A 12,569-nucleotide genomic window follows, 5' to 3' on the forward strand; every position below is an offset into this window, starting at 1 on the left:
ATTTTAGAGAAACAATCGTTGCGTGCCAGTCAGTCTGGGAGGGGATATATGGCTGTTTCCAAACAATTTGAAGTTTATTATTTTACAGTGAGAAATATTATTCACAAGTGGAAAACATTAAAATATTCACAGTTATGAAGCTTTCCATGAATGAAGAGTTAGTCACTGAGTGGACCATGAACTCTTCTACACACTAAAGTTTTCTAGAGACAAATCTGAGAGTTAAAGCTTAACTGAAACTGGGTCATACAGCAGGACAGTAATCCCAATGCAGCAGCAAATCTATCACCGAATGGCTGAAAAAGAAAGGAATCAAGGTGTTGCAGTGGCCCAGACAAAGGCCAGACCTCAATCTGATTAAAATGCTAAAGCATAAACAAATCTGGCAATCCTCACTGAACTGAAAAGAAGAGTGGGCCAAAATCGCTCCACAATGATGTGCAAGACTGATAAAGTCACACAGGAAATGTTACAGGTACTATTAAGATACTTCTGCCATGGAAAATGCACATTTTCCATACAGAAGAATATACATAGAAAGTAGAAAAAACAAAATCCAACTCTGATCAATTTGCGTGCATGTAACAAAAGATGGTGAAAGATGGTGCAGTAACTGTTTGATTAGCTGACTGATTATTTAGTAAAGATAAGAAAAAGAAGCGGTTTGCTGTTGGATGTAAAAAAAAATTCCCACGTTGTCACACGTTATACTATATTGGGGGGGCGGGGTGTATGCTAATATTTGGTATTTTTTATAAAATTATGCGAGCAAAACTACTTATTGTTGCATTAATAAGTAGTGAAAAAAAACCAAGCAACCATTCATAAGACTATCAAATAAGGCATAGGTAAAAGAAAGAAATTAATTAAACTGGTTAAAAAACGTATTTGTTAAATATATTTTTTTGACCATGCAGAACATCATTCTGATTCGATACCATATTCATTTTATTCAATTTGGCTGCAATTGTAGGTTTTTAAGATACTGGGTCACCCGAGGACGTTAAAAATATAATTTTTGCAGCCATTTGTCTTTGCGATCCTATTGGTTGCCCTCAAACGACGACCCTTGTGATCATCTTCTGATTGGTCAAATTTCAACAGGACTTTCCGGGCGGAAAAGAAGTCGAGCTGTGATTGGACAATCTGTCTGCCTAAGCTGTTTGGTACAAACGGATAACATCTTTGAGTCACTGCAGGGCGCCGTCGGTCCTGCATGTCTTGTTTACGGTGAGGTCAGCTCGCTACGCTGTGGTCCAGCTTATCATTTCAGGTAAGCGTCTTTAATGCTGTTTAGCTGCTATAACAATCTGCGGCTAAACTACGAACAGAAGTTTAGCTCCCCGATAAAAAATGGTCGAACCTTTGGAGATGACAGTTCCTTGGCTACGACTATTGCCTGGTGCCGTAAATGACTGCTGTACACTGTGAATATCGGCGTCAGCCAAGGCATGCATTGTTGGCAGACTAGTATTAAAGCTCTTCTTCAGATAAAACGTTTAACGCAGTATATTTTACGACAACAATTTCAGTGGTTGAGTCAAGACTTGCTGTGGTTTTCGTACGCTGGCTCATAAATAAAAGTTTGAATGTGAATCTGTGATTTCCAGCAAGTAGACCTCGCCCAATTTTGATGGAACAGCCGTTTCCATTCGATTAAAAACGCTGACTGGATTCCTTCGTGATGGAATAGCAATAAAACTACGGTGCATTTCCCTTTCACTGCTTTGCTGTTTCTATCAACTTATGTTAGACCTAAGCTTAGACAACTTTTCTCTAACGGACTCGAGGCGCAAGTGAAAGGATACGGAGTGCCAACCACAGTGACTGGCATAGATTGGGGGCTGAAATTCAAAGGTTGAGGACAGAGGGTTTGCCTCCAACTGTACTTTTTATTATAATATTAATTGCATCGTTGCAATTTTAATTATTATAATTGGCGTTTATCAATTTTAAAATGACGTGAAATGGCACGTCTCGCCAATGCTGCACTTAAAATCTAATTATTTCTGCGTCATAACTAAGCATAAAATTACTACGAGAAATTAAAATCTTTTTTTCACCACGTTGATAGGAATTTTTCTAATGCACAATAATCAGTTATTGTTTTCAGTGATTGCTGTATTGTATTAACGTTTACTATATTATTTTTACTTGCGCCTATCTACATTTTGTTGCTTTTATTTAATCATTTAGTAGACTATAATATCAAATATCCAAAATTTCTGTTTAACGGTGTTTTTTCCTGGCTTCATATGATATTAAATCTAGACTTCTGCTGTAATGCTATGTTATTTTCAGACATTTTGTGTATATATTCTAAAAACGTGTGTTATTATTTTTTTTAATTGCAGAATAAAGTCCCATCTCAGAGTTTAGCAAAGTAAGTGAAAAATCCATTTCAAGACTTACTTTCAAATGCTGATGTGCTGTTTTGGTGCCCCGCATGTTTGTTTTATTTTCCATTGTTGTTATTTACAGAGAAGGCCAGACAAGGAGAGGGAAAAAGAGAGCGAGAGAGCAAGGGGATGTTGACTTATCCCTCTGACTCACTCAATCAGATAGTTTGTCCAATGGATGAAGATGCTATCCCCCCAAACCCTTTCTGTAGTGCACCTCCCCACAGTGAACCTGCACCACCTTTCCTCTCCCTTTCCTCCATCACTCCCAGGTATAGTTGTCCTGGCACCTCTTGCTTTATTTTGCTCTTTGTATAATTTCCCCTTCTTGCATTAGGGCACTTTTTTTTTCTTTAAGAAAGAATTACTTTACGATCTGTAGACACATAGTGGGATTACGCAGATTGAAATTATGACAGATTCCTTTAATATCTTTAAATGTTCACAGTTTTAGTTACTAATAGTGTTAATGTTCATCTTATTTATGGCATTTAAGGGGCTTCTATACAGCGATGCATTTTGCAGGTTTGAGTATCCTGATGTTTTTTAATCCAAGTGTCTTCAGCTGCCACCTGGGATAAATGGCACAATCTGCCTTACCTGAGGGGTGTAGTATGAATCAAGAGCAATGGGCTAAGCTTCCAGTCAGAGTCTTCAATGTCACGAAGTTGGCTCTTTTTTGTTGTTGTTGTTGTTGTTGTTGTTGTTGTTTTTTCTAGCCAGAGCAGGTTATGATCGGAGTTGTAGTTTAAAGTTTCACAGATTCAAAGTGCGATATAGATTAACTGATGAAGGATTGCATCTTATACAAGTAACCTGTTGAACCTTTCCTGCTAATACCATCTAATAAAGCCATGCATACAGGGCATCAAAACCTGCCCATACTCTTGACTGAATAAAATAATTTCACTCGGATGAGGTGATAGTTTAAAGTGATATCCATATAACCTTCATCAGGATATGGGCCTGAATCAGATCTAAACACATTGAGCAGTCTGTAATTTTAAATGCTTAAAGTTTCAGAATTCTAATGCACTGTTGCAGCACCGTTGAGCGGAATAGTAAATATAATAAACCATTCATTCACAAGATTATTGATTTTTTTTTGTCTCATCTTTTGCAGCAATACCACTGCCTTTTGTCATTTTATATATACTTTTAAAATTATCTTGATAGAAAATATATTTTCTGTTCATCATCACTTTTGTGTGAAAAAAGGTTGATCAAAATACATCAAAAGCCTTCTTTTATGCGAGCTTGCACAGACCCTGGAGCGCGAACCTTGGGTTAACAGACCGTTCATACCCACAGTTGTGATCCCTGTTATTTCAGCCTTAAGTTTTAGGTTTTGACAAGACAGCTAATGCAAAGAGAGCCTGGCCATAATGTTGAACCTGCTTTGTCGCACCCTAAAGTGCAGACAACCACTAGTGTTTAGCTTTAAATAACCTCTCCAGACAGCAGGTGGATCTGTGGAAGCTTGCAGGTAGACGAGCTTAGGTGGGATTATATACGTATTTAAATGGCAGAATCTGTCAACCTGGTTTGGTGTAAAATTTGTTTAGGAGGTTGAACTTTGTCAGATGGCCTTGTAGCTATCATATTTATGCAGGCTGGATTTTGCATCTTTTCTATTCCTATTACACTGCATCAGTATATGTCTTTCATCATAACTTGGATAAATGGGTTTCTTTTCTTTTTTTTTTCTTGTTTTATCCTTTCACAGCTGTCCAAATGATGGAATATCTGGCCACAGAAGGAGTGGTCGCATTCAAGGCATCCGAGCTCAGACTCCTAAAAAACAAAGTAACACAGACAGTCAAGCGGCTCAGAGACCGACTAAACAGAATCCGTCCCCCACAAAGAGACAAAGAGAGAGTGGGATTATGGTAGGACTCTTACATAAAGTCTTTTTGATAGTCTTAGGTAATGAAATAAATCACAGTTAACACACCATCTTTCTCATTTATAGGTGCAAGTGGCACAATCTAAGCAGTCGAGAGTGGAAGGAACAAATGCACAAGACAGCCAAAACAAGGTAACTGTCTGATTCTCTGAGATATATTTTCTTATCACATAGCTCTGTAAGGAATAGATTAAAAGACAAACTGAGACAGCCTGTCTGCATGTCCTCGGTTATATTTTTTTTTTGGTGTCTAATCTCTGCATGCAGACGCTGTACAGTAGACGTGTACAGTGAACGGGGTGTGAGGGTTAATTGAGCGATTTAATCCTCCTTCACGGTCTGCTGCATCCGACATAGACAAGCAATCGAGTGTTATAATGTGACCTAGTACTGTGCAGACCGCAGATTTTAAATGTAACAATGTTTTAGTTGCAGAAGAGTATTTGTATTACAATTAAATCCAGAGCCAACACGTATAGCTAAATAGGTTACTGAGTTACCAAACTTGGTATCAGCTGTTTACAACCAATTTTGTCTCACCAAATTTTTAAAAATGAGCTTCTCTTAATCTTAATCTACGCAGTGTGATTTTATTTTTTATTTTTTTAATGAAATATGAAGGGAAAACTGTTGGGGGGGGGGGGGGTGGACATGAGACCCAATTATTTGTTATAGTTATGCAAAACATTATATGGAAAATTAGCGGGGAAAATTTTCCCTCTATAAGGAGCAGCATTTAAATGTTAGCTTGTTAGTATAAATGCTCAGCCAAGCACACCTTAATGTTTATAAATTATTTCTAAAATATTTATGTTCTTATTTTGCAGGATGGATTTGATTTTGGCTTTACAGCAGAATGCCAAAATAGGTAAGTGTGACTGATGATTTTTCACAGTATGTATAGTGCATAGCCATTTAGTAGTCTTGATTATGTTTGGATATTATACACTTCCTGACTTTCTCTGGAAATCAAAATGGACTTTTTTTTGTTTTGTTTGTTTGTCATAGGCAAAAGGACCAAAAACTCCCAGAGCTGAAGTTAAATCCGTCTTCAGGAGAAAATGTTGTTAAACTGTTAGATGAAAATGTCCCAGAGAGTCTTGATGCCACCAAATCTGACATGGATACATGCGGGGATGTGGCTGCTGGGCACACTGTTGAAAATGCATATTCCCCAAAGGGATGGGTGATCGGCCCGTTGTTTCAGTCGTTCAAGTCAAAGATGGCCAGTTTCACAGAGATAGTCATGAGTCCTGTTAAACTTTTCCGAGCCAGCAGTCCTCCACCGTCAGTGGACCATTCTGACAGACTCGATGAGCTAACAGCTGATGTTGAGCGTTCAGAGCCAAGCAGTACGCTTCATCCTGAAGGACAAAGTGAAAACGAGAATCAGCACTGCAGAGCTGATCAAAACGAGCTCACTAATGTAGGAGATGCACAAAACACACAAACTGTTTCTCCTAAATATTCTAAAAAATTAGATTTTGATGAGGATTCAACAACAGGTTCAGAAATCGTTGATGAATTTGCAGTGCACCAGAAGGAAAAAACCTCACCTGCCTCAGTGCCTTTGCCACACTGCCCCTCACAACTTGGTGTTTCAGAGTCTGTTGGCTCCTCTGTCGTTTTACGGTCCTCTGCCAGTGTAAGTGCCTCTCGTGAATCCAGGTCAAAGATGTGCATTGCTTTGTTGGACCAGAAATTCAAGACTTCTATTCACCTAAAACCACTTTCCAGAAAACGTGCAGGAAATAGATCTGGCTTGAAGAGGGTTGACTTCAAGGAAGAGTCTGACCCAGAGGTCAGTAAGAAGCAGCTTTCTTACCAGAGCCTGGACTCGGGTGACACTGAAAAAATGCTGTCTTCGTCTTTCTCAGTTTGTTACGCTCAGCCTGACATGGACTGTTTTCAGCCTGATGGTGATGAAAAGAAGGAGACTGAAGAAAGCTGCCGTTTGGTTGCAGAACGCCTCCAAAAGAGTCTCGATGACAGTGTTAATAAAAGGGCTCTGAGGTCCACTTTAGATCTGCAACAACAGGAGTGGCGGCTAAATCAGGATAAGTGTTCAGTTTCTGGTTTTGTGAGAGAAAAGAGAGGGTTGAAACTGAACTGTCATTCCCAAGACTCTGTAAAAAGAAAAAGACTGACACCAGATACACATACAAAAGTTACACAAAAGCAAGAGTTATCAAACACAGCTTCAGGGAGAGAAGAAATCGAGTTAATAAATGAAGAAGCACCGAAGCTTGGAAGACAGAGACAGTCTGTTTTTGTGTCAACAAGAATGACTAGGAAAGGAAAATCTGGTCAAGAAATGCTTGGTACAATCAATGAAGCTGTGTTGCACTCGCAAACTGAAAGTTCCCCTGATGCTATGTTGGTTTGTTCACTGGATAAAAGCACTGGTGTGGCAGAAGACAACCACATGAGCTGCAGAATCAAAGCGAGCTCTGCTACTTCATGCAAAAGGCAGAACAGAACAGTTATTAGTAATTCTGATGTAAATATTGATGCCAGTATGGATCTTGAAACTACTGTAGCAATCACTTCTACAAACCAAGATGAGCTGTCGTCCAAAGCGCTTGTCCGTCCTTGTATAAAGCAGCTCCAGAATACAAGTAAGTGCAGGAATATTAACAAGAAGCCACAGAAACGGAAATCGCCAAATCAGATAAGTTCAGTGACAGAATCAGACAGCCCTTTGGTGTCTACCTCATCGGTACTGTCAGTGGGCCTAATGGAATTCGTGCCTAAGGATTTTAATACCTCTCAACATGCTGAAAAAGGAAATGACTTGATAAGAGGGCTGTCCAAGAGACCCAAAAAGGGTCTTAGAGGTGCTACTCATTCATGTGTATCCAGTAGGACTCTAAATACACAGCAATGTGTCATCAACCTTCAAGAGAGTCAGTCTAAAGAAAGTAAAAGTAAAAACTCAACGGAGCCTGTATATTTTGAAATGACTCCCATTGAAAGTAATTTCCAGCCCCTTCCTTCACCTTCACAACTTCATGTGGACTCTCCTTTACATAATGATATTAATAATAGGCATGCTCAGAAGAAACTAAAGAGTTCAGCTTCTGTGGCAGAAGAAATATTTCACATGGACTCTGAAGTTTTTAATGATTGGGGTGTCAGTCTCTCTAGGCTAAGGTCTAGCACAAGAAGAGCTAACATAAAACCCAGGCAAGCAGATAACCAAAGGAGAAAATGCAGAGTTCTGCACAGTAGGACACGCAAAAGTGAAGAGGTGACAAACTCTGTCACAATGGATGATGCAAATCTAGCAATGTCAGGTGCACGCTCATCAGAAAACGGCTTCTCACACCGCCTGTTACGCAGCTACTCTTGCCCAGAGATCCCCTCCCTCCATCCCCATGACACAACTTGGACCTCACCATATCCCAGCAGGACTCTCACATCACACCAGTCCTCCCACAGTCCTTCTGTCTCTCAGGCGCAGAAATCCCTGCGCCGAGCCCGTCGACACACAGTCTGCAGCGTGGAGGTGGAGAGGGAGATCGCCCCCCTGTGTCTTCGTAAAGAGGTGTACCCATCTAGAAGATCTGCCCTGTACAACCCCGTCACTCATCACCTGTCTCCAAGTATTGCACTTTCCCCCAGCACCTCCATCTCTGCTCTTGCTTCCTGCTTCCTTTCGAGCCCCCTGGCTTTCCTTTCTAAGAGGTTTGACAGCAAAGGAGCTGCTGGCAGTCTCAGCACTTGTAGCCATGTTTCCGCTCCCTCCTCCGCTTCATCTCTGACATCCCCATTAAGCTCCTCCACATGGCACCATTCAAGAGCAGATTCCTCCGGTGCTGCCATGGATTCTAGCAGCAGGTAACATTCTTCGTTAAAGCCTGTAGTATGCTTGGAGGTGTTAACGCCAAGCTAATAATAACTCTCAATTTCTCTGAAGTGGGAATCCATCGGTGTGTGAGACTGAGAGGAGACAACAGAGTGAGGAGGAGGATGATGGTGAGGAGACAAGTTCTTCCAGTCAGGAGTTTGAAGATGGCGGGCTAAGAGAGGAAAAGGCTCACTCTGACTCTGAAATTAAGGTACATGTTATTTAAAATAAGGTGACGGGGTATTTACAGATGTGTACAGTACAATTTACAGTTTGTTAGTTGCCACTTTCAGACATACTTTTCTGAGATCACTGCTGTTATTTGTGCTTTATTGTATTTTTAAATAATCGTTAATCTCTTTGTCTATCTCAACAGATGGTGCAAAAGCATGAGGAACGAAGAAAGGTGTCTTCTATCAGAATTCGGAAAACTTTACCCAAGCCTCAAAATAACCTCACACCCATGGGGCTGCCCAAACCCATCAGGTATGTGCTCTATATAAATAGGTATCAGGTTTTATTTCACTGTTTGAAGCATCACTAGGCATCAGTTATGTTACACGTTTTTATTTATATATATATATATATGTGTGTATGTATATGTGTATATCTTCAACCCTAACCCATATACACAATGTGTGTGTGTATATATACATACACAATGTGTATATATATTTTTTAATTACATGGTGCTTTTTATTAAACATGTTGATTAAGACACTAACAAATTTAATATTTTGCCAGCATTTTTCTTTTGTTATGTTGTGCGTTTTTACACTTGAAGGATGGAAGCTAACTGTGGGCACAAAAAGCTCAGATGATGATTTTTTTATTTATTTTTTTGCAAGCTTTGATTTCAATTAGCATGTAGGGTGTATCTTGACTTAAGTATATGTGTGAGAAAGTGTACTTGAAGTAAAACTTGCAGCGAAAGGGGGAGCTCGCTATAAACGAGCGGTATGTAATAATGAGTGAAATGAGACTGGGGTAAATGCATCGCAATTTTCATTTTATTACTTTTATCCTATTTTTTAAATATGTCAGTATCAGAATCAGAGAGACTTTTTTAATCCCAGAGGGATTTATTAATCACAGAAGAAAATTGATATATATTGGTAAATTCAGGATCTATGGTTTGCTTCAAAATCAAAAAAACATTGATTTCTCCTAGCTCCAGTTCAGTTGGGGCAAAAAAGTAGGACAGATTCTGACTGATCTACCACTGAAAGGAAATTTATGTCAGTGCATTTCAGTACATGTGAGTTTTCTATTGATGTCTCTTTGATCAATAGAGATGCTCCAGCAGTGGTTTGTCTTTTTGTTCTGTTACATTACAGGCTGAAAAAGAAGGAGTTCAGTTTGGAAGAAATTTACACCAACAAGAATTTCAGCAAACCCCCTGAAAGGTAAGTTTGAGAGAAGCAACCACTGTTCCCTTAATTATTCCGTTTCTGAATATGTCTGCTTCACGTCTTATCGCCACTCTTTTTCTTAAGGCAAAGATAAGATTCTGCTGTGGTCCTATTCACAGCCTACAGGCAGCTTTGCAGACTGCTGTCTCTTTGTAGCAGCTGTTTACTGTCACCAGGATGCAGGATCTGCAGCTCTGGGCTACGCTTGCTTGTCTTGTTGTTGGTGCTTGCTTGCCGTGGAGAAGAAGGAAGTTATAACAAATAAATGGCTGAAGTCAAACAGAGAGTTTAAAAACAGTCAAATTTGTACTTCTCCTCAGACTTTCATATTCTTTGTGTATTGCCTAGTATTTGAAATATCACTATCCATCCTGTATAAACTTGCTGCATTAATCAAATCCTGCTTGGGACACAGTATAGTTTAGTAAAGAAGCTTAGTCTAACCAGAGGGTGGCACCACAGGAAAAGTCATATAATCTAAATCAGCTGAATCACTCTATTAGAAATGAAAAGGTGTGGTGGGTGTGTTTGTGTGTGTGTGTGTAATCAATTTTCTGCTGCCTTGCCTCAGTGACCTGACTGGAATTTTTCACTTGCATTTCAGCCGGCTGGAAACCATATTCGAGGAGGTGGCTCTCAATCGCAGGAATGGCTCAGAGTCCTGGTTTGGTCAGAGGCGTGTGAAACGATTTTTAGAGTTCCTGGAGGTCGGCGAGGTCAGAAAACCAAAGAAGCCACTCGTCGGAGTGAGTAAAACAGGCATTTCCACTTCCAGGACCCGACGAGGGGGCTTCCTTAAAGACGAACCGTCCCTCAGCGTGCAGGATGTGGACTCACTGCTCTGTGCGAAGCTGGATCAGCTAAATTTGTGGTTGATTCATGATCAGAAAGACGGCTGACCATTGCCTCTCAGATGACTGTTTTGGCAGCCGTTAAAAACCAGATAATACTGTCTATATAAATATTTCAACATGAAGATTGAGTGTGACAGCAACTCTTTTTGTCAACACAGTCTGTATAAATGTTGTGGTGGCAAGTTCTAAATGAAGAATGTTTATTCTGTAGCGTTTGTAGCCTGAAAGTTGAAGAACAGTACATGATAGTGCCGTTAAAAGTATTGCCTCATAAACGTGGTTAAAAATAGTGGTTAAGAATGTGTACAGTAAGTCGTTTTTCAATCATTGCCGTCGCTGTCCCTTCTTCCTTTTAGTTATGATCCGTCCATGATGGATGAAAACTGTTAGCATCAGTAAAAAAATCAACAATATGAAAAGCTACAGTATCACAAACTCCCTGTGAGGGTGACTCAGTGCCATTCACTTACAGTAAATGTGTGTTTGATGAGTGATAATGCACGTTGCGTCTGATTTCTCCAAGTGCATTTGGGCCATTTGAGGTGTAACTTTAAAAAACAAACAAACCTGAGATTTAAAGTTTTATGTTTAGGGGGAAAGGAGATTGAAGTGTCACAGTTTTAAGAAAATTGAAAGCCTGAAATCATAACCTCAGAGGAAGAATGGGTTACGTTTTTACACCACAGATGTAAAGGGCGAGTCTTAGGTGCAAATGTCAGTGAGGAGATGCAGCAAAACCCAATGCATAAATGCGATCAATTTGTATTTTGTTTTGTTTCTGTCTGTCTGGGTGATAGGTGATAATATGGTTCTCGACTTAAATCGCCAGCATTTATATAGTTCTAAATTATTCGTGTCAGTCTGTGGGATCTGTGATATGGTGAAATTGATCCAGCCTTAAAATTTCTCGTAAATTTATGAATGTAATCTTTGGTGTTCTTGTGGATTACGACTTCCTCTCAGGCCTATTCACCGAGAATGGCCCTAATACACAGAATCCTAATCAGCTGTCTGTTTTTGGAAGAAAGCAGTCAATCACCTTAGATGTTGTGACCTTACCACATCATTGTAAGTGGTTATATAGGCAGCTATTTTTTTTTAATTAACTAAATGCTGAATACAGTACACTCTTCAAGGTGCCAGGTGGAGATTCATAGTCACTGGACTCGGTTTCACAACCACATTTTGTACAATCAGTCGCCTACATGTAGTTCGGACTGCATACATCATTCTACTCAGCTCAGGGCAGAGCCTCAGTGAATGGTTTGTGTTTGTGATTTCATAACTGTGGAGGTTTCTTTTGTATTAAATATGCCATAAAGACAATATGACTCTCCAGTAAGCATTTCTAATGATTACTGGAAGTGTCCACTGCTGTTTTTTCGTGGTGTTTATATTTTCATTACAAGTATTTACTTGTTATTAAACAGCCTATATGTGTTTATTTTATATTTGCCAAATGTTAATGGGGTTGCCTTAACTGTAAAAATGTGTTTAAATAGGTGTTTTGTAGGCACATTTGTAATCATTGGTGTGTGTGTGTGTTTTTTTTTTTTTTTTTTTGTTTTTTGTTTTTTATCTGTGCGTGTTAAAATGTTTCCAGCAACTCAGAGCACAAAAGTCATTTTATTATAAAATTGTTTAATGTTTGTATAAAAATGCAGCATATATACATTTGACATTAATAAAGCGAATACAGTAACAATGCAATAATGCCAATGTGGTACACCAAGAGCAGGACCTCATAATGTCCTGATGAAACACTGCCACGATCACTGCCACGCATTTTATCTCCGGTAGAGACTCAATCCTGAAGTTATTCATTGCTATAATTGAGTGGCTTGTTGATTGATTCATTAACTTTCTTAATATCTGTAGTTATCTACTGTAAGAAAGTTAAAGTGTAATGGAGAGTATTAAAGTTTGGGTCATTACTGGAGCGTAAGAGGTGTAATCTTTGATATATAATGTACATGTGTAATATTGTGTCATGTTCTGTAACTATAGGCAATGCTGGATTTTTACATTTGCAGTTGGAATTGTCCACATGTCCATATAATGTCAAATAAATATTACAGCATATAACAAACAGTTTTAATACATTTAATACGACTTTCAGCTGTGTTTGTTCTTGTAAATGCTGATTAG

The 12,569-nt window shown here is 39.2% G+C and overlaps 1 protein-coding gene across 2 annotated transcripts; it reads left to right on the plus strand.

Moving 5' to 3' along the window:
• Positions 1–1,188: 1,188 nt before the first annotated feature.
• On the plus strand, positions 1,189–12,505 carry prr14 (proline rich 14). 2 transcript variants are annotated; one of them, XM_063472375.1, is made up of 11 exons: positions 1,189–1,273; positions 2,355–2,383; positions 2,482–2,671; positions 4,126–4,288; positions 4,372–4,437; positions 5,133–5,173; positions 5,314–8,145; positions 8,225–8,366; positions 8,532–8,641; positions 9,493–9,561; positions 10,172–12,505. In XM_063472375.1, the coding sequence occupies exons 3-11, from the start codon at positions 2,529–2,531 to the stop codon at positions 10,464–10,466; spliced, it is 3,861 nt and encodes a 1,286-aa protein (XP_063328445.1). In that variant the 5' UTR covers positions 1,189–1,273; positions 2,355–2,383; positions 2,482–2,528; the 3' UTR covers positions 10,467–12,505. The 2 variants fall into 2 exon arrangements, with proteins under 2 accessions (XP_063328445.1, XP_063328446.1); XM_063472376.1 differs by lacking the exon at positions 2,482–2,671.
• Positions 12,506–12,569: the final 64 nt, after the last annotated feature.

The sequence above is a fragment of the Pelmatolapia mariae genome, linkage group LG4, assembly GCF_036321145.2.
Source record: "Pelmatolapia mariae isolate MD_Pm_ZW linkage group LG4, Pm_UMD_F_2, whole genome shotgun sequence".
In the NCBI taxonomy this organism is placed as follows: Eukaryota; Metazoa; Chordata; class Actinopteri; order Cichliformes; family Cichlidae; genus Pelmatolapia; species Pelmatolapia mariae.